The sequence below is a fragment of the Hypanus sabinus genome, chromosome 9 (assembly GCF_030144855.1).
Source record: "Hypanus sabinus isolate sHypSab1 chromosome 9, sHypSab1.hap1, whole genome shotgun sequence".
Lineage (NCBI taxonomy): Eukaryota > Metazoa > Chordata > Chondrichthyes > Myliobatiformes > Dasyatidae > Hypanus > Hypanus sabinus.
This window is the reverse complement of record NC_082714.1, coordinates 144,240,988-144,264,247: the sequence shown is the minus strand read 5'-3', so window position 1 is coordinate 144,264,247 and position 23,260 is coordinate 144,240,988. Positions and strand designations below refer to the sequence as shown.

Below are 23,260 nucleotides of genomic sequence, written 5' to 3'. Positions count from 1 at the left end.
AGACAATTCTGAATCTAAATGGACAGCTTATTATGGATCCCATCCATTTTAATTTTTTGGATGAGCTTCCCATGAGGGCCTTGTCACACATGCTAGTCAAGTTCTTATAGACAAAGTCCACAGCCCCACCTTTATCAATCACTTGCATCACCTTCTCAAAAAACTCAGTCAAGTTAGAAAAACATGACTTGCCCTAGGGACTTAAGAACCTTAACATTCTTTTAGTGACCTAACTCTACCTCCTTCTTTATCTCAAAATGCCCTAGCAAATTGGCATGCTCCATGCTAATCTCTCTGTTCTCCACATCCTTCTCCTTGGCATACACTGGTGTAAAGTATTCATTTAGTACCTCAGCTACATCCTTCACCTCCTATTATAATATTCCCACTTTATCCTTGAGTGGTCCTACACACTTCCTAGTTACCTCTTGCTCATGATGTTTCTATTGAATGTATTGGGATTCTCTTTAATCCTACCAGCCATGGACCTTTTATAACCCCTTCTGGTTCTGCTAATTCACTTCTTGAGTTCTCTTCTTGTTTTTTTAATATATAATCTTTAAGGTCTCTGTTTGATTTTAGCTTCCTAAACCTTTTTCTTCTTGATAAAGTTTACCTCTTTTTTCAACATCCAAAGTTGCCATCCTTCCTAATGGAATATTTCTGTCCTGTACTCTGTGCAGTTGGTTCTTAAGCATCCTCCACATGTCAAAAGTGGACTTACCCAGAAACAGCTGCTCCCAATTAACTCTCCCTCATTCCTCAATAATAATCTAATAACGAGTTCTGCTTCAATTTAATAATCTCCCACACGGTTAATACTTACCCTTTTCGAGCGGGAAGCCAGAGGATTGGGAAACTTTTAAAGAGCAACAGAAGATAACTAAAAAGGCAATACAGGGAGAAAAGATGAGGTATGAAGGTAAGCTAGTGAAGAATATAAAGCAGGATAGTAAAAGCTTCTTTAGGTATGTGAAGAGGGAAAAAATTAGTTAAGATTAAAGTTGGGCCCTTGAAGACAGAAGCAGGTGAATTTATTATGGAGAACATGGAAATGGCAGACAAGTTGAACAAGTACATTGGATCTGTCTTCACTAGAGAAGACACAAACAATCTCCCAGATGTAATAGTGGCCAGAGGACCTAGGGTAGATTAGGCAGAAAATGGTGTTGGGCAGACTGATGGGACTAAGGATGATAAATCCCCAGGGTCTGATTGTCTGCAACCCAGGGTACTTAAGGAGGTGGCTCTAGAAGTCATGGACGCATTGGTAATCATTTTCCAATGTACTATAGATTCAGGATCAGTTCCTGTGGATTGGAGAGTAGCTAATGTTATCCCACTTTTTAGGAAAGGAGGGAGAGAGAAAACAGAGAATTATAGACCAGTTAGCCTGCCATCAGTGGCGGAGAAGATGCTGGAGTCAATTATAAAATATGAAATAGTGGCACATTCGGATAGCAGTAACGGGATCAGTCCAAGTCAGCGTGGATCTACGAAGGGGAAATCATGCTTGACTAATCTTCTGGAATTTTTTGAGGATGTAAGAGCCAGTGGGTGTAGTGTTCCTGGACTTTCAGAAAGCCTTTGATAAGGTCCCACATAGGAGATCAGTGGGCAAAATTAGAGCACATGGTATTGGGGGTAGGGTACTGACATGGATAGAAAACATGGCAGGCAGGAAACAGAGTAGTGATTAACAGGTCCCTTTCAGAATGGCAGGCAGTGATTAATGGGGTACCGCAAGGCTTGGTGCTGGGACCGCAGCTGTTTACAACATACATTAATGATTTAGATGGAAGGATTGAAAGTAACATTAGCAAATTTGCAGATGACACAAAGCTGGGTGGCAGTGTGAAATGTGAGGAGGATGTTATGAGAATGCAGGGTGACTTGGACATGTTGGGTGAGTGGGCAGATGCAGTTTAATGTGGATAAATGTGAGGTTATCCACTTTGGTGGCAAGAACAGGAAGGCAAATTACTATCTGAATGGTGTCAAGTTAGGAAAAGGGGAAGTACAACGAGATCTAGGTGTCCTTGTTCAACAGTCACTGAAAGTAAGCATTCAGGTACAGCAGGCAGTGAAGAAAGCTAATGGCTTGTTGGCCTTCATAACAAGGGGAGTTGAGTATAGGAGCAAAGAGGTCCTTCTGCAGTTGTACAGGGCCCTGGTGAGACCCCACCTGGAGTACTGTGTGCAGTTTTAGTCTCCAAATTTGAGGAAGAATATTCTTGCTATTGAGGGAGTGCAGTGTAGGTTCACAAAATTAATGCCCGGGATGGCGGGACTGTCATATGTTAAAAGATTGGAGCAACTGGGCTTGAATACACTGGAATTTAGAAGGATAAGAGGAGATCTGATTAAAACATATAAGATTATTAAGGGATTGGACACACTGGAGGCAGGAAGCATGTTCCTGCTGATGGTTGAGTCCAGAACTAGAGATCACAGTTTAAGAATAAGGGGTAGGCCATCTAGAACAGGGAAAACTTTTTCACCCAGAGAGCTGTGGATCTATGGAATGCTCTGCCTCAGAAGGCAGTGGAGGCCAATTCTCTGGATGCTTTCAAGAAAGAGTTAGATAGAGCTCTTAAAGATAGTGGAGTCAAAGGATATGGAGAGAAGGCAGGAACGGGGTACTGATTGTGGATGATCAGCCATGTTCACAGTGAATGGCGGTGCTGGCTCGAAGGGCCAAATGGCCTACTCCTGCACCTATTGTCTATTGTCTATAACAACTTAAGCAGCTGTGATCACTGTTCCTTAACTGTTCTCCACTGAAAGATCAGTCACCTGTCCAGACTCATTTCTCAACACCAGGTCCAATATGAGCCATCTTTTTATAGGACTAACTACATATTCATATAAGAAACACTTCTCAATGCACCTAACATATTCTGCCCCATCTAAACCTTTTGCACTAGGAGGTCACAGTCAGTATTAGGGAAGTTGAAGTCACCCACTACATCTTTCCTTAATCTGCCTTCATGTTCCTCAATATCCTGGTAGCTATTGGGGCATCTGTTGTATAATCCAACAGAATGATTGCACCTTTCTTATTATTGAGTTCTGCTCATAAGGACACAGTGGATGACCTTCTCCATTATGTCCATTCTAAGTGCAGTTGTGATGGTACCAAAGACTTCACAGAGGTTGAGAAGGATAAGAGGGGATAATTACTCACTGACAAAATTGCAAAGCTTATCATTTGAGATATATATTTGTGGTATTGCTTTAATTTGACAGTATAAGATGCCAGAATGAAGATACATAATCATAAAATTGTGGGAAAGATAAGAATGCATAAGGTATGCAACATTCTCAGAGACTTAGATTAGCTTTGTTTGTCATGTGTACATCAAAACATACAGTGAAATGTGTAGTTTGCATCAAATCAACAAGGATTGTGCTGGGCATCCCGCAAGTGTTGCCATGTTTCTGGCCCCAACATAACATGTCTAAAACTCACTAACCCTAACCATACGTCTTGGAAATGCGGAAGGAAACCAGAGAACCTGAAGGAAACCCACATGGTCACAGGGAGAACGTATAAATTCCTTACAGACAGCAGCAGTAATCAAGCCCTGATCTCATAGCTGGTGCTGTAATAGTTACGCTAACCACTACGCTACCATGTTGCTTTGGGTTTTGAAGATTGGCAGTAATTTGAAGTCAGAATGATGTGCTTCTAAAGAAAAAGATGGTGAAAATAGATTTGTAAATTGGGGTGTAGGTAGTGTGAACCATTAACATCATCAACCCACCAAGGCAAAAGCTGAATTGTCAATAGTTTAGTTATAATAGAAGCAAGTGAGTGTAAGACAGCTCTGAAGGACTGGATGATATCATGGAGAGTGACAGAAATTTAAAATTAATTTATAAAAAGATATGAATTCGGGAGTAGGACAACATGGACAACAGAGGAAGACTGGTCTGGTGGACAAGAGGAAGGGAGGAAATTGGCCCAGGCAACTGAAGAAGTCTCAATGTTTGTCAGACCAGAATCGAGAATAAGAGTTGGCAAAGATAAGAGGGGAGCTGCTGAAAGGAATGAAATCATGTCACAGTATAAGTCAAAAATAAACCCAGCAGTTGCTGGATATCTGAAATTAAAAACAGAAAATGTTGGAAATATTCAGCATGTCAGGCTGTGGTGGAAGAAACTGGCTGATTACAAGCTGATGGTTCTTCATTTGATCTGATGGAAGCAATCAACAAAATGTGATTCTCTCTCTCTCTCTCCACAGATGATGCTTGACCTCCTGAACATTTCTGACAACTTCAGATTTTAAAAAACTTCAGTTTAAAAAAAAAACAAAATTAGGGAGTAGAACTGCAGAAGGAGACAAAATTTAACTCTGGATTTTTTTTTCTTGGGGAGTTGGGTAGGAGTGATTGTACAGCTCTGCAAAATGGAATGACTGGCCTTTATAAGCACAATTCAAAACCATTTCAAATGAAGTGGCAAGTAACAAATAACAAAGGCAATAAAGGACACATTGGCTCAGTACAATTTGAATTCCACTCCTTTCTTGTGCTTCCAACAAGAGACTAATTAAAACCAGAGCCAAAAAACTGAAGCGTGCGGAACTGTCCCATTTCCTGTAAGTTGCTATTTTTAAACCACTTCTAAAAACACTATTTGAAAAATAACTGAAATTCATAAAACAGGGAAAATTCCTCAAATGGACAACAATTACCATGTAATTGTTGTTCTTTAACTCAGAATTTTTATCTCTCTGATAAAGTCCTTTTTACACCCTTCCTGACATGCTGTTTCTTCATTGGCAGAGGTTATCTTTCAATGGGGCACCTACAGTATATTATCTATTGCATATGCTCACTGAAGTTGTGAAGGGAAGCTTAAAGTCGAAAGGTCTGCTCGCGATTACGGTCAAAACAGAATCCAACAATGGAATCTAAGCTTGAATATCTATAATTTCACCCCAATCTGACATTTGCTGTAAATGCAACAAATTTAAATATTATTTTAATCTGTTTGAGCTTGAATCACCAAATATTGATTAAGTGCAGAGGGTACATGCAGTGATGTTTAAACATCTCCCTCACCTGGATCAAGTACAGAGACCTAACCCAAACCAAACTTGAAAGTTTAACTAGATTACTGAGTCTGACTCATATAATTAGGCCCCAGCAAGCTGAGCTCCTGTAACTAGACCAGGGGTGGGCAAACTTTTTGACTTGTGGGCCACAAAGGGTTCTAAAATTTGACAGGGGGGCCGGACCAGGAGCAGATGGACGGATTGTTCTGGTAATACACCTCATAACAGAAAATCAAATATCATGGGATATGTAGAAAACATGTGCTTTAATTTCAATTGAAAATGAACAAATGCATTACAACAAAATATCTGTCTTTGAAGTCCCATGGTATTTAGCTATTTATTGAAATGACTTTTAAAACACCGAAAATTAAATCAATAAAATACAGCTTTTTTAATAGTAACAGTTATTATTTTAAAGCACTGAAAATTCTGTTATCCTTCAAGATATTATCATCATCACTCTCCTCCTGACTGTCTTTATTTCAAAAATGGTAGGAGATGCAGGTCTACTTGTCCTGCTCCTTCTTATTCAATTGTCCCCGTGCCAAAACTCAACAACGACCAGCACAAGGACAGAACAGTGACAGCGCGCCTGTATGCAGAGCACGTTATTTGATCTGGAGTGCATTTTTTATTTTGAGAACGTACGTGTACCTGCGCACTACTCATGTCCATCACTTAACAGAAATGACATGTAACATGTAAGGCTTATTGAAAAAAATATTTTCAAATGCATTTTTTACATAACACAACGAAGAAACTTATTTTTAATTTCAGTGTGAACAGTGTTGTTGGTCTCCCTTTTTAGCCAGCGCATCAAAGTCTGGATTTAGTTTTGTTGTGGCGATTCTCAGGATGGATCTGAGGTGTTGGTCAGTTAACTTGGATCTGTGGCTGGCTTTGTTGATGTTCATGACGCTGAACGCCTGTTCACACAAATAGGTCGAGCCGAACAAAGAGTAAAGCTCAAATGTGGAGTAATACGCTGCACCTCAACAAAGGTCAATGTATATAGAGTGCGTCATCTATTGGGAAAACGCCAGAATTGCGGGGAAAAAACGTTAACAAGGTTTATTAATATAATTTCATCAAGTTCTGCGGGCCGGATTAAAAAGCTTAATGGGCCGCATATGGCCCCCGGGCCGTAGTTTGCCCATGCCTGAACTAGACCCTAGCACAGTCAAGCATGTTCTTGTCCTAACCTGCTGCAATGCCTAGCAGTCAGAAGGCACAAGAGAAACTTCCCCTTCCTCACACAGGACTGCGACATTCCTTTAGTAGCCCTTCTCCTCTACCTCATCAGCTAACACCATTCAAACCTAGAGATCAAATCTGGTATCTTGCCAAGGAGAATGGTTCACAGCTTTTAGCTTAAGGCCATCCAGGAAGCCAAAGTACAAAATGAAATGTGTCCCCTATGAATAATAAAATACAAATCTGAGTACGGGGGAAGACACACTCGTGGCATGCAATTTCAGAGACTGCTAAGTTTTACAAAGCTCTGTATAAACTCTAGCAACAAAATAGTAGAATAAATTTTAGAGTCATTTCATTATAATTGCAATTAAGTTTTTCAAATGGGCTCAAACACATGCTCTCAAAATTGTTACCTTAAACACAAAATTAATTTAAATCTTTACAATGGTGCTCATTAAATAGCAGAAAATAAAATTTGGATTGGATTATTTCAGCTCTAATAAAACTGGGATGAAGAAGGAGATCAACATATTTTAAAAATATGTTTACTCCCACTTCAAAAATTCAGCTTTACAAAATTGCTTTTTATTTATTTATTGAGATCCAGCGTAGAATAGGCTTTTCCAGCCCTAAGAGCTGTACCACACAACAACCCCTTGATTTATCATGCGCTTATCACAGATAATTTATAATGACCATTTAGCCTACCAACCAACACATCTTTGGACTGTGGGAGGAAACCAGAACACCTGGAGGAAACCCATGTGGTCACAGGGTGACAATACAAACTCCTTGCAGGTGTGGCCAGAATTGAACCTGGGTCACAGGTACTAACCACTACGCTACTGTGCTGCCCCAATTAATTAAAAGAGAAGTGTGATTTTTAGAAGTGAACATACTGTACCTCTGGTAATTGAAGAGTTTTAAGATGATTTTAGAATTGAAATACTGTATTACCTTCAGCTAAAACTTGAGTTTCTGTGGGAAACAGAACCTATTTATGGTATTTTAATATGGTAAGTGTTACTCAACTATGTACTGAGCTTTGGACCGTTTCCCAAATTAAGAGGTTAGTCCAAGTAATTACTTCCAGGGTATGTGGCTGTTAAAAAAAAATAAGTAGATTTAACTCTTTTTATGGGTTCTGTAATTTTCTCAACAATTCAATGGCTTCAGACTTATTTTAATATGAATCCAGAATGACATACAGCCTGCCACTGATTTTCTTTAAATAAACTTTTGATATTTTGTGTTCTCTATCCGCCAGACCACTAGGGTACCAAAATGTCCAGCAAAAGAGCAAAGGCAAAGACGGCAAAGAAGCGCCCCCAGCGTGCGACTTCCAATGTGTTTGCAATGTTTGACCAGTCTCAGATCCAGGAATTCAAGGAGGCATTCAACATGATAGACCAAAACCGTGATGGCTTCATTGACAAGGAAGACCTTCATGACATGCTAGCTTCTCTTGGTAAAGTTATTAAATATCATCTAAAATTAATGTGGCTTTTAGGGGAACTGAAAATTGCATTTATTTGTCAACCTTTACATATTAGAGCTTCAGACTCTCTGATGTCAAGCTGTTTATATAATATACACTCAGTGGCCACTTGACCAGGCACAGGAGTTACCTAAAGTGGCAACTGAGGATATTTCTGTATGTTTCGTGGTCCTCTGCTATAGCCCATCCACTTCAAAATTCAACATGTACATTCGGAGATGCTCTTCTGCACACCACTACCTTAAGGAGATGAGTGGTTATTTGAGTTACTTTCGACTTCCTGTCAGCTTGAACAAGTCTGGCCATTCACTCATAGAATTGCCGCCCACTGGATGTGTTTTTTTATTAACTTATCGCCCCATTCTCTGTAAACATTAGAGACTGTTGTGTGCAAAAATCTCAGGACATCAGCAGTTTCTGAGATACTCAAACCACCCCATCTGGCACCATCAATCATTTCACAATAAAAGTCACTTAGATCACATTCCTTCTCCCATTCTGATGTTTGGTCTGAACAACAACTGGATCTCATAACCATGTCTGCATGCTGTTATGTATTGAGTTGCTGTCACATGATTGGCTGATTAGATACTTGCATTAATGAGCAGAATTTGCATTAATAAAGAGGCCACTAGGTGAAAAACATTCCCCAAACACATGTTTGGATCTGCTAACAAACCCAGCTAATATGGAAGGAGGCTGTGATATTACCATCAGCTGAGCAGAGTACCAGTCTCCAGAACATATGGTGCGCTTGTTAACTCCTCATGGAGCCCACTGGAGCAGCACAAATTGCTGCAATAGCCCAGTTCTCTGACCGGGAATTGCACCAGTGAGCCCACACTAGATTAACCTGGTCCAAAATCAGCAAGTCCATTGAAATCAATGGGAGAAATCAGCTACTAGGAAAATGTACGATAAGGTAGGTTATTTAATACATTTAATGACTGTGAGTCTGCATCTGATAGTGAGAGTATAAGAATGTCTGAGTCTGAGGGTATTTTAAAATGTTTTTAAAACTTTTTTATTTTGGCTTTTAGCAGATATTGAGTGATTTTGAATGTTTATGAAAATCAGAATAATCCAATTCCAAAGTTCAAAGTAAATATATTTTCAAAATACATTTGTCACCATATACAACCATGAGATTCATATTCTTGCAGGCATACTCAATAAATCCATAATAAAATAATAACCATAACAGAATCAATGAAGGACCTCACCAATTTGGATGTTCAGCCAGTGTGAAAGAGACAACAACCTGTGCAAATCTAAAAAGAAAACAACAATAATAAATAAATAACCAATAAATGTTGAAGAGTTGAGATAAAGAGTCCTTGAAATTGAGGCCATAGGTTGTGGAAACATTTCAGTGATGGGGCAAGTGAAGTTGAATGAAGCTATCCCCTTTAGTTCAAGAGCCTGATGGTTGTCAGGTAATAACTGTTCCTGAATCTGGTGGTGTGGGGCTCCTATGCCTTCTTCCTGATGGCAACATTGAGAAGAGAGTATGACCTGGGTGGTGGGTGTTCCTGATGATGGATGCTGCCTTCCTGCAACAACGCTCTGTGTAGATGTGTTCAGTGGTGGAGAGGGCTTTACCAGTGATAGACTGACCATATTCACTGCTTTTTGTTGGATTTTCCATTCAGGGGAATTGGTGTTTCCATACCAGGCTGTGATGCAGCCAGTCAATATACTCTCCGCCACATAGCTATAGAAGTATGTCAAAGTTTCCGGCGTCATGCCGAACTTTCGCAAACTCTGAAGGAATCAGAGATAGTTTAATTATACAATTTAACTTAACAGCTGTTGAGTCTTCATGCAGGGCCTCACTGATTCTCATGCTACTCTGTGTAACCAGGCCACTACACTGCTACACCAGTGAGCAAAGGGCCAGCCTCCTAGTGAAGACTGGGCCCAGATTCACACCACGGTCAAGTGTACAGGTGACAACTGATCTCCAAACAGAAGATCAAATCTATTCTATTAAATAATTGTCAGATGTGTAAACTAGCTGTGCTTGTTCCATTGTTATTCAAAACCACTTTATATAAATATAACACAGAAAAGTTGAGCAAAAATATTCTCTTTGCTAATTTTTGAAAGAGATCCATAGAAAGCAGCTGCTTTGCTACCTTTACCTCCTCAAGTGCCTTTTATGGGTGACTCAGTCTTCGGCAAAGTAGTGCATGCAGCTTACTTTCAACTTTGAACTCTTGTGTTCAGGAAAGAACCCATCAGATGACTACCTTGAAGGGATGATGAGTGAGGCTCCGGGACCCATTAATTTTACCATGTTCCTCACCATGTTTGGTGAGAAACTAAATGGGACGGATCCAGAGGATGTCATTCGAAATGCTTTTGCCTGTTTTGATGAAGAAGGAACAGGTAACCTGGTTTTTATAAGATTGAGTAATCTGAAGAATTTATTGCAAAAGCATAAAAATGAGCATTCTAACTGCATAGTGGAATCACAAATAGACCTGACATCTCCTGCATCCTGTATTCAATCCCAACCTCCATTGCTGTAGAGTTTCTCCCTGTGACAATGTGGGTTTAAGTCAGGTACTCAAATTTTCTCCATCATGCAGGTTTGTAGGTTTATCGGTTATTTTAAATTACCACGTGTGTGGTAGGGAGATTTCAGAGGTGACTGGGGAGATTTGATGAGTCTTCCAGTCAAGATCATGCCAAGCTAGGATATCCACCAATGTCAAGGCTCAGATTGCATTGCTTGTTTTTATGTTTGTGGGGATGTTCTTGGAGACGGAGAGGGGAATTACAGGTCAGGTTTAGAGACAGGGATGAGGGGAGTTAGAGAGTTTAGTAAGGACCCCTGAGATGCTTCACACAATGTGGGTAAAAGCACATTTCACAATTTCAGGGAATCCTAAAACCAGTTGCTTTTTAAAATCATGATAAGTTCTGTAATAGAAAAAGAAGAAATGACACTCTTCTTTGTAGTATGTTACCAGCAGATTCCACATTTTTGAAAAGTAAATCTTAGGCAAAGTATCACTTGCATGTAATGTTTCTATCTAGTCTAAAGGAAGACAACCTTTAGCAAGATAAAGAATTGAATCTTCTCCCTGTAGTTCAGTGCATGTTTAATGGCTGTCTCTCTGGAGAATAAAAGGACTTCAGCTTTGATTTACAGTCTCTTGTTGCCTGACTCCGTCTCACTTGGAGGACGATAAGAACAATAGGAAACATCCTCTGTACATACACTCTTTCGAGGCCTTTCACTTTGCCTGAATGCTTGAAACCACAGCGTGCAAAACAGTTCTGATTTGTCTTACTGTTTATTACTCACCAACTATCAGTGACAAAAATGACTGCTTTCTGACCACAAGCATGCAAGTGATGCTATTTTAGAACTGGTCACTCTAAGCACTGTGTGGCATCTAACGGCCGTACAATATGCATGCAGCTGACGCTAGTTAGAAACTGTTCGGCAAGTCTCCTGCCCCAATTAAGTGGTATAGTGTCCCGAATAAATGAAGAGAATCTGGGCTATTTTCTTAATCAGCTTTTGTTGGTTATGAGTTGTCCAAAATAAGCAGATGCCCTAATTAATGAATGTCACAATTAAATGCACTTTACTCCAAGCATATTGCAGGCCACAATCCCTTCCATATACTGGTGATATGGAAGGTGCGGTAATGAGAATTTCTTCTTAAGACCTCCTGTTGGTTTGGTTTATCATTGATTTCACTTCCGCGCCATACCACAACACTCCATCCTTAAGCAGTTTTCCTGATTCTATGTGCCTCCTGTCCAATCTCAGTTCAGAATCAGAATCAGGTGTAATATCACATGTCATGATATTTGCATACATACAGTACTGTGCAAAAGCCTTGGGCACAATAGCTATATACTGTTTATGTGCTAAGAGTTCTGGACAATATTGTAATAAAAAACTAGAAATTGCTAGTATGTATTTAAAAATTACATGAGTAGTGCAAAAAGGGAGAGAAAATATAGTGAGGAGACATAAAGACCTGGACTCCACATCTGCCTGTGGCAAAGAATTCCATAGATTCACCACTCTCTGGCTAAAGGAATTCCTCCTCATCTCCATTCTAAAAGGATGCCCCTCTATTCTGAGGCTGTGTCCTCTTGGTCTTAGACTCTCCCACCACAGGAAACATCCTCTGCACATCCACTCTATCAAGGCCTTTCACCATTTGATAGATTTCAATGAGGTTACCCCTCATTCTTCTGAGTTCTAGTGATTACCCAGCCATCAAACACTCTTCATATGACAAGCCATTCAATCCTGGAATCATTTTCGTGAACCTCCTTTGAACCCTCTCCAGTTTCAGCACATCCATTCTAAGATAAGGGGCCCAAAACTGCACACAATTCTCCAAATGAATCCTCACCAGTGCTTTATGAAATTTCAACATTACACTCCTGCTTTTATATGCTAGTCTTCTTGAAATGAATGCAAACATTGCATTTGCCTTTGTCACCACAGACTCAACCTGCAAGCTAACCTTTAGGGAATCCTGCACAAGGACTCACAAGTCCCTTTGCATCTCAGTTTTTGTATTTTTTCTCCACTTAGAAAATAGTCAAGCCTTTTATTTCTTCTACCAAAGTGCATAACCATATACTTGCTGATACTGTATTCCATCTACCATTTCTTTGCCCATTCTCCTAATCTGTCTAAGTCCTTCTGTAGCCTCTCTACTTCCTCAAAACTACCTGCCCTTCCATATATCATCTGCAAATTTTGCAACAAAGCCATCAATCCCATCATCCAAATCATTGACATATAGCGTAAGAAGTATCAGTCCCAATACAGGCCCCTATGGATCACCACTAGTCAGCGGCAGCCAGCCAGAAAAGGCTCCTTGTACTCCCACTCTTTGCTTCCTGCCGATCAGCCACTGCTTTATTCATACCAGGATCTTTCCTGTAACACCATGGGTTCATAGCTTGTTCAGCAGCCTCGTGTGTGGCACCTAGTCAAAGGCCTTCTGAAAATCCAAAAACACAACATCAACTGATCCTCATTTGTCTATCCTGCTTGTTATTTTTCCAAAGAATTCCAACAGCTTAATCAGGCAAGATTTTCCCTTGAGGAAATCATGCTGACTATGTCCTATTTCATCACGTGCGTCCATGTACCCTGAGACCTCATACTTAACCATCAACTCCAACAACTTCACAACCACTGAATTCAGATTAACTAGCCTATAGCTTCCTTTCTTCTGTCTGTCTCCCTTCCTGATGAGTGGAGAGACAGTTTCAATTTTCCATTCTTCCAGAACAATTCCAGAATCTGGTGATTTGTGAAAGATCATTACTAATGCATCCACGATCACTTCAACCACCTCTTTCAGAACCCTGGGGTGTACACCATCTGGTCCAGGTGACTTCAGACCCTTCAGTTTCCCAAGAACCTCTCTCTAGTTATACTAAATTAACAATATAAAGTTTGATTAACGGTATCTAGTGCTTTGCTACAACTTTCTGAACTTGGAGATAGCAAACTGGATTTTTACAAAGTCAGACAGGAAATGTGTTCATTGATATAACTAAGGAAATTGTACCAGTAATTGAACAAATAATAAAACTACAATGTCTAAGCATGTTCCACTTCCTTCAGGTTTCATCCATGAAGACCACCTGCGGGAACTTCTGACTACCATGGGTGATAGGTTCACAGACGAAGAAGTCGATGAACTTTTCCGAGAAGCACCAATTGACAAGAAAAGCAATTTCAACTATGTGGAATTCACTCGCATTCTGAAACACGGTGCCAAGGATAAGGATGATTAAGCGTACTCGTGCTTGTTACTTTGCCAAATTTCAGAAATCTTTATCAGCGCACACCAATCACTACTGATGCGATCCACTTACTCTAAAGAGCAACTTTGTTTCCTGTGCATTTTGCTTGACATTTAAACCTAAATAGGATAGTACCACACAAGTATTGGGAAATATGATGATAGAAAAAGGATCAAAACAATCCAAAAAAATATTGTTATTCCATTAATCTCACACAGAAATTGGATTGGAACACAAAGCTAGTTAACCTGTCATTGAAGGTAAAAAATGCAATCTCCTCAAAACAATGAAATAAAAAGGGCTGAAAATAAAACTTTAATAATAATGAAAGCAGGATTATCAGTAACAGTAGCTATAGCAAGATTTTGTACCTAGGTTTTATGTGAAACTTTGTACTTTTTCTTGAATATTATATGTCTAAATAAAAGCCTTATCAGACATGAGATGGCAATTTATTCACTAACACTATGTTCCACTACAATTAATTCAGAATGGAGTCAATAAAATTTCCTGGACCTATCTGATGTAATGTTTGCACAGCTAATCTCAGAATCAACATTCCCCAAGTGCAGCTGAACTAAATGAAATTTCAGCAAGTATTTTTGTTATCTTTGTTCAGCAAAGTAGAATTGCTGTAAAACATGCTTTCTCAGTTTCATGAAGTTTGCTAAAATGAGATTTTTAGGAACATCATAGAAAGTGCCAAGTTGGATCCAATACTCTATCCTACTTCAAAAGAATAAATTGGCTCTATAGTTTTTATTTGCAGAGTAACTTCAGCTTGTAACAAAATACAACATGATTTATTAAGCACGACATAGTTATAAAGTCATTGAAACTTCCCCTTCGCTTTGATGACAGTTGAGCACAAAACAACATTTAGTGCCAATATACTTCCAGTAAGTAAATCAGATGAGATTGTCAGGTACAATTCTGGTTAGGTCACATTTTCAGCATCTTCCTCCAATCCTGCTTAACATAATTCAAAAAGGATGTAAATTCATGACAGTAGAGAACCAAAGAGAGGTCATAGGTGAAAGTTGAAATACTTAAGGGGAACATGAGGGAGAACTTCTTCACTCAGAGGGTGGTGAAAGTGTGGAATGATTTGCCAACAGAAGTGATGGATGCAGGTATGATTTGAACATTTAAGAGAATAAATTCTTCTCAGGCTTCTAGTCGGGTACAAGTATCTATTTTAACCAAAATAGAGTCAACAAACTCTGCCATCTTCATTGGGTTTGATGCCTGGGCATGTCTAGTCTGGTGGTATCTATACCCCCGTTGTCCATCCCTCATGACTGGTTAGTCCTCATCCAATCAATTTTCCACTGTTCCACCTTGTGTAAAATCAAATTCCAGTTCTTACTTAGAGCAAGACCTTTGACTTTTTAAAAACTCTTTTCCTCTAGTTTTATTTCAATGGCTTCAGGTGGTCCCAAAAGCTATTGGGATGGCACATTAGCTTTGTGCCATTGAAGTCAATCCTTCAATGTTCTGCTACCAGCGATTTCTCCAGGTAATGCAAACGGATGCACCTCCTGTGCTTCTTGCTGCGGGTTTCCATCGTGTGTCCTGCCTGGCCAATAAACACAGGGAACTCTGAGTTCCCATATAAGCTGTCCTTATGGTCCTTATGGCCCATATAAGCTTCCTTATGGGTTTGTGAATGGTATTAATATGGTATTTCTTCAGAATCCTGGTGATCCTTCCAGAAATTGTGGAAGTAGAGGGAAGACACGTGGTAGCGATGGGTTCCTCCTCATTGTTAGGTTTCCTGGTTTTTCCATCGGCCCTTTGAAGGGCCCAAATGATTTCTTTCATCTGGTAGTCATTCACAATGGCCACAGAATTGAGTTCAATGGCACAAAACTACTGTGCCACACCAATGGCTTTCTGAACCGCCTGGTGAAGGAAGCATTGAAATAGAACTAAAGGAAACAAACTTTAACAAAGACAAAGGCCTTGCTCTAAGTAAGAACTTAAATTTGATTGTAAATTAGATAGGACAGCAGAAACCTGACTGGATGAGGACTATCCAATCAGGAGGGATGGATGACAGGGGTATCAATAGGGACATCATGCCTGATGAAGGTGACAGAGTTTGTGATCGAAACGTCAGTTAAAATCGATACCTGTACCTGGCTGGAAGCCAGAGAAGGGTTTATTTGTCACATACACTGGGAAAGCTCTAGATCCTTTTTCATTTAAGAGAAGTTTGGATAAGTACATTGATGGCAGAGGTATTTATTTATATACTTATCGAGATACGGTACAGATCAGGCCTTTCTGGCCTTTTGAGCTACACTGCCCAGCAAACCATCTTCCAAACCCCTCTTTACTCCAAGCTAATCACAGGACAATTTACAATGACCAATTAACCCACTAACTGGCACATCTTTTAACTGTGGGAGGAAACCAGGCCATCCAGAGAAAACCCATGTATTCCACAAGGAAGACACACAATCTCCTTAAAGATGACGTCAGAATTTGGCTCTGAACTCCAGTGCCCAGAGCTGTAATTATGTTGCACTAACTGCTACACTACCATGACGTGTGGAGGGCTATGGTCCAGGTACAGGTCAATGGGACGAGCAGAATAACAGTTTGGGATAGACTAGATGGGCTGAAGGGCCTGTTTCTGTGCCTTTGTGCTCGATGGTTCTACAGAACAAAACATCTAAAAAGTAACAGGAAGAACTATGAAAACCAAAGTTTCTGAATAGTAAGTGGGGGGGATGTTAGTGGGGGTGCATGTAATGAAGGAAATTTCTGGCTTAATGTGAACCCATAAGGTTAATTCAAGGTAAAATTAGGCCAATTCTTTAGTCATAGTTTTGCTAAATTAAATAACTTTACTCAAAAGATGATAAACATCCAAATAAATAAAAAAAATTTTGGGTCGTTCAAAGTACAGTCGTAATTGGGCTGAACACATTACAGTGTGAGAGCAGTAAGCCTGATGTCCTTTACCCCTACTTGGCGTTCATTCACAGTTCAGCTGATGCCTTTCAATTTGGCATCATTAACACAAGATAAATTCAGTAAGTATGAATGGGTCTGTGTGCTGAATAATCAGCATCATGGTAAAACATGCAGATTCATTTTATTTTCCCAAATAACATGATAATTTGAACTGTTTTGTTGCATGTTCCTGAAAAGTAGTTACTAAGAAGTAAGCCAAGTTGGAAAACTGCTGCTGTATTTTTATATTCTCTTTCCCTCACATGCAATAATTGAAAAACTTATATATGCATATCGTTCTTTTAAACTAGTTTTCATTTCAGTTTCATTTTAACTCTACTTTCAGAATAGCCTTTCAATATGAACGATGATAAATCAGGGACTCCTACACTCGTTGAAATGGGCCACGCAACAGTAAGAGTCTCCTAAAGTGTGATGGTGAGACCCCAGAAGATTAGCTTGGTAAAATTTACCAACACCCATGATCATCTTTGGCAAAACCCAGGAAAATGAGATTTCAAAGGATCTGCTGGAATCTTACAATCCCACTCCCTTGTACAGATTAAGTGGAATGAAGGATACCCCCCCCCCCACACACTCTGACCCTCACCCCACCTGGTCTAATAATTGAGATCAGATTGCCCTTACAAAATAATTGCTGGATTATATTTCCAATCACCTGTACACATCTTATAGTTCTGCTGTACTTGGCTACAGTAACTACAAGCACTTTACAGGGAATGGTTGCCTGGGCTTACATTTCAGATTTTGCCTTCTAAACTCTTCTTGGTCCCAGACATGGAGGTTGAGGAACGTTCCTTCTGGGTTCCTCCCTCTGCAACTGGCTCCTTTACTTCCTCATTCTGAGACCACAGTCTGAACATCTCCTCGCTGACAATCTACTCTACGCACTTGAAAGATGCTTAGCCCGTTGCTGCACTCTCCATTCAGCCATGACTGTGCGGATAGGCACAGCTCAAGCGCTATCTATAAATTTGCTCCTGACACAACTATTGGCAGAATTTGAGATGGTGACAAAGACGCATACAGGAGCAAGACAGATCAGCTGGTTGAGTGGTGTCTCAGCAAACAACCTTGCACTCAATGACAATAAGACCAAGGAATTGATTGTGGACTTCAGGAAGGGTAAGTCAAGGGAACACTCACCACTCCTCATCAAAGGATGGAAAGGGTGAGCAGTTTCAAGCTCCTGGATGTCTATACTCCTGAGGATTCCATGCAATTACAAGGAAGACATGACAGTGGCTATATTTCATTCGGAGTTTGAGGAGAGTTGGTCTGTCACTAAAGACACTCACAAATGTCTACAGATGTATGGTGGAGAGCATTCTAACTGCTTGTATCACAATTTAGTAATGAGGAGCCACTGTTCAGGATTGGAAACAGCTGCAGAAAGTTGTGACCCCTGCCAGCTCCATCGCGGGCACTCGCTTCCCCAGCATCCACTATGCCTCAAAATGCGACTCCATCATTAAGGACCCCCATCACCCTCAACGTGCACTCTTCCCATTGCTACCAATGAGGAGGAGGTACCTGAACCTGACGACACACACTCAATATTTCAGAAACAGCTTCTTCCTCTCTGCCATCAGATTTGTGAATGGACATTGAGTCGCTAAATCCAAGAACACTACCCTCACTATATTTTCTCTCCCTTTTTGCACTAATCCTGTAATTTTTAAATACATACTTGCAATTTCTAGTTTTTTATTACAATATTGTCCACAACTCTTAGCACGTAAACACTATATAGCTATTGTGCCCAAGGCTTTTGCACAGTACTGTATGTATGCAAATATCATGACATGTGATATTACACCTGATTCTGATTCTGAACTGAGATTGGACAGGAGGCACATAGAATCAGGAAAACTGCTTAAGGATGGAGTGTTGTGGTATGGCGCGGAAGTGAAATCAATGATAAACCAAACCAACAGGAGGTCTTAAGAAGAAATTCTCATTACCGCACCTTCCATATCACCAGTATATGGAAGGGATTGTGGCCTGCAATATGCTTGGAGTAAAGTGCATTTAATTGTGACATTCATTAATTAGGGCATCTGCTTATTTTGGACAACTCATAACCAACAAAAGCTGATTAAGAAAATAGCCCAGATTCTCTTCATTTATTCGGGACACTATACCACTTAATTGGGGCAGGAGACTTGCCGAACATTTTCTAACTAGCGTCAGCTGCATGCATATTGTACGGCCGTTAGATGCCACACAGTGCTTAGAGTGACCAGTTCTAAAATAGCATCACTTGCATGCTTGTGGTCAGAAAGCAGTCATTTTTGTCACTGATAGTTGGTGAGTAATAAACAGTAAGACAAATCAGAACTGTTTTGCACGCTGTGGTTTCAAGCATTCAGGCAAAGTGAAAGGCCTCGATAGAGTGTATGTACAGAGGATGTTTCCTATTGTGGGAGAGTCTAAGACCAAGAGGACACAGCCTCAGAATAGAGGGGCATCCTTTTAGAATGGAGATGAGGAGGAATTCCTTTAGCCAGAGAGCAGTGAATCAGTGGAGTTCTTTGCCACAGGCAGATGTGGAGTCCAAGTCTTTACGTATGTTTAAGGCAGAGGGTGACAGAGTCTTGATTGCTCAGGGCATGAAGGGATATGGGGAGAAGGCAGGAGACTGGGGCTAAGAGGAATATTGTATCAGCTGTGATGAAATGGTGGAGCAGATGGGATGGGCCAAACGGCCTGATTCTGCTCCTATATCTCAAGGTCTTGTGGTCCATACAGTTGCCTAATTTTTAGACCATGAGAAAAGTTAATGTAGATTTTATGAATTGCAGATACAGAATTATCAAAGTCAAATTTTGTTCACATGATCTACCAGAGAGGAATGGAGAGAGAGCTATAAAATAGAAAATAGAACCACAGCTATAGGTTTTCCTCCCTTCACAAACAAGAGAAAATCTGCGGATGCTGGAAATCCAAGCAACACATGCAAAATGATGGAGGAACTCAACAGGCCAGGCAGCATCTTTGGAAAAGAGTAAACAGTTGACATTTTCGGCCAAGACCCTTCATCGGGATTGCCCTCTCTTACTCTTTACCATAGATGATGCCTGACCTGCTGCTTTTCTCCCTTGGCCAGACAGGCAGGTATTCTTCCCAATGAGGCAGAACAGTAGCGTAGCAGTTAGTACAACACCTTACAGTACCAGCAACCCTCATTCAATTCCTGCTGCTGCCTGTAAGGATTTTGTATGTTCTCTCTGTGACTGCATGTTCCCTCTGGGTGCTCCAGTCCCCCTGCACAGTCCAGAGATGAACTGTTTGGTAGGTTAATTGGTGACTGTAAATTTACCTGTGATTAGGATAGGATTAAGTCGGGGGATTGCTGGGTGGTGCAGCTTGAAGGGCCGAGGCTTAGTCCATGCAGCATCTCAACAAACAAATAAACAAATAAATATATAATTCTGAGGTATTATGTTTAGTTAAATATTATTGTCCTGGGATTCCTCGTAATGAATGCCAAGAGAGTACTCAGGTTTGAAAGCTACTAGAGTTAAGGAAGGACTTCACGGAACTTGAGGCTCACGTAGTTGTATTTCCTGTAAATGAAGCTGGGTGAATCTAACCCTCACCCCATTTCATTCTACTCAAACCTACCTCCTTCCCATCTGACCCCAGGTTTTACCTCGGGATGCAAAAGTACGGAAACTAACTGTAGTTTTCTTATCGTCCTCCAAGTGAGACGGAGTCAGGCAACAAGAGACTGTAAATCAAAGCTGAAGTCCTTTTATTCTCCAGAGAGACAGCCATTAAACATGCATTGAACTACAGGGAGAAGATTCAATTCTTTATCTTGCTAAAGGTTGTCTTCCTTTAGACTAGATAGAAACATTACATGCAAGTGATACTTTGCCTAAGATTTACTTTTCAAAAATGTGGAATCTGCTGGTAACATACTACAAAGAAGAGTGTCATTTCTTCTTTTTCTATTACAGAACTTATCATGATTTTAAAAAGCAACTGGTTTTAGGATTCCCTGAAATTGTGGAATGTGCTTTTACCCACATTGTGTGAAGCATCTCAGGGGTCCTTACTAAACTCTCTAACTCCCCTCATCCCTGTCTCTAAACCTGACCTGTAATTCCCCTCTCTGTCTCCAAGAACATCCCCGCAAACATAAAAACAAGCAATGCAATCTGAGCCTTGACATAGGTGGATATCCTAGCTTGGCATGATCTTGACTGGAAGACTCATCAAATCTCCCCAGTCACCTCTGAAATCTCCCTACCACACACATGGTAATTTAAAATAGCCGATAAACCTACAAACCTGCATGATGGAGAAAATTTGAGTACCTGACTTAAACCCACATTGTCACAGGGAGAAACTCTACAGCAATGGAGGTTGGGATTGAATACAGGATGCAGGAGATGTCAGGTCTATTTGTGATTCCACTATGCAGTTAGAATGCTCATTTTTATGCTTTTGCAATAAATTCTTCAGATTACTCAATCTTATAAAAACCAGGTTACCTGTTCCTTCTTCATCAAAACAGGCAAAAGCATTTCGAATGACATCCTCTGAATCCGTCCCATTTAGTTTCTCACCAAACATGGTGAGGAACATGGTAAAATTAATGGGTCCCGGAGCCTCACTCATCATCCCTTCGAGGTAGTCATCTGATGGGTTCTTTCCTGAACACAAGAGTTCAAAGTTGAAAGTAAGCTGCATGCACTACTTTGCCGAAGACTGAGTCACCCATAAAAGGCACTTGAGGAGGTAAAGGTAGCAAAGCAGCTGCTTTCTATGGATCTCTTTCAAAAATTAGCAAAGAGAATATTTTTGCTCAACTTTTCTGTGTTATATTTATATAAAGTGGTTTTGAATAACAATGGAACAAGCACAGCTAGTTTACACATCTGACAATTATCTAATAGAATAGATTTGATCTTCTGTTTGGAGATCAGTTGTCACCTGTACACTTGACCGTGGTGTGAATCTGGGCCCAGTCTTCACTAGGAGACTGGCCCTTTGCTCACTGGTGTAGCAGTGTAGTGGCCTGGTTACACAGAGTAGCATGAGAATCAGTGAGGCCCTGCATGAAGACTCAACAGCTGTTAAGTTAAATTGTATAATTAAACTATCTCTGATTCTGAGTTCAGAGTTTGCGAAAGTTCGGCATGACGCCGGAAACTTTGACATACTTCTATAGCTATGTGGCGGAGAGTATATTGACTGGCTGCATCACAGCCTGGTATGGAAACACCAATTCCCCTGAATGGAAAATCCAACAAAAAGCAGTGAATATGGTCAGTCTATCACTGGTAAAGCCCTCTCCACCACTGAACACATCTACACAGAGCGTTGTTGCAGGAAGGCAGCATCCATCATCAGGAACACCCACCACCCAGGTCATACTCTCTTCTCAATGTTGCCATCAGGAAGAAGGCATAGGAGCCCCACACCACCAGATTCAGGAACAGTTATTACCTGACAACCATCAGGCTCTTGAACTAAAGGGGATAGCTTCATTCAACTTCACTTGCCCCATCACTGAAATGTTTCCACAACCTATGGCCTCAATTTCAAGGACTCTTTATCTCAACTCTTCAACATTTATTGGTTATTTATTTATTATTGTTGTTTTCTTTTTAGATTTGCACAGGTTGTTGTCTCTTTCACACTGGTTGAACATCCAAATTGGTGAGGTCCTTCATTGATTCTGTTATGGTTATTATTTTATTATGGATTTATTGAGTATGCCTGCAAGAATATGAATCTCATGGTTGTATATGGTGACAAATGTATTTTGAAAATATATTTACTTTGAACTTTGGAATTGGATTATTCTTATTTTCATAAACATTCAAAATCACTCAATATCTGCTAAAAGCCAAAATAAAAACGTTTAAAAAACTTGGGACTGATACTTCTTACGCTATATGTCAATGATTTGGATGATGGGATTGTTGGCTTTGTTGCAAAATTTGCAGATGATATATGGAAGGGCAGGTAGTTTTGAGGAAGTAGAGAGGCTACAGAAGGACTTAGACAGATTAGGAGAATGGGCAAAGAAATGGTAGATGGAATACAGTATCAGCAAGTATATGGTTATGCACTTTGGTAGAAGAAATAAAAGGCTTGACTATTTTCTAAGTGGAGAAAAAATTCAAAAACTGAGATGCAAAGGGACTTGTGAGTCCTTGTGCAGGATTCCCTAAAGGTTAGCTTGCAGGTTGAGTCTGTGGTGACAAAGGCAAATGCAATGTTTGCATTCATTTCAAGAAGACTAGCATATAAAAGCAGGAGTGTAATGTTGAAATTTCATAAAGCACTGGTGAGGATTCATTTGGAGAATTGTGTGCAGTTTTGGGCCCCTTATCTTAGAATGGATGTGCTGAAACTGGAGACGGTTCAAAGGAGGTTCACGAAAATGATTCCTAGATTGAATGGTTTGTCATATGAAGAGTGTTTGATGGCTGGGTAATCACTAGAATTCAGAAGAATGAGGGGTAACCTCATTGAAATCTATCAAATGGTGAAAGGCCTTGATAGAGTGGATGTGCAGAGGATGTTTCCTGTGGTGGGAGAGTCTAAGACCAAGAGGACACAGCCTCAGAATAGAGGGGCATCCTTTTAGAATGGAGATGAGGAGGACTTTCTTTAGCCAGAGAGTGGTGAATCTATGGAATTCATTGCCACAGGCAGATGTGGAGTCCAAGTCTTTATGTATGTTTAA

General features: G+C 40.2%; 1 protein-coding gene across 2 annotated transcripts in view; it reads left to right on the top strand.

Moving 5' to 3' along the window:
• LOC132399874 (myosin regulatory light polypeptide 9) overlaps positions 1–14,004 on the top strand; it is a 33,157-nt gene extending 19,153 nt beyond the window's left edge. The window contains exons 2-4 of one of the 2 annotated variants that reach the window (XM_059980737.1): positions 7,534–7,734; positions 9,994–10,155; positions 13,385–14,004. In XM_059980737.1, coding sequence (XP_059836720.1) covers positions 7,551–7,734; positions 9,994–10,155; positions 13,385–13,557 — 519 coding nt within the window. In that variant the 5' untranslated portion in view covers positions 7,534–7,550 and the 3' untranslated portion in view covers positions 13,558–14,004. The remainder of the gene's footprint in view (positions 1–7,533; positions 7,735–9,993; positions 10,156–13,384) is intronic. The other variant, XM_059980738.1, reaches the window with a different exon arrangement.
• The last annotated feature ends 9,256 nt before the right edge of the window (positions 14,005–23,260 follow it).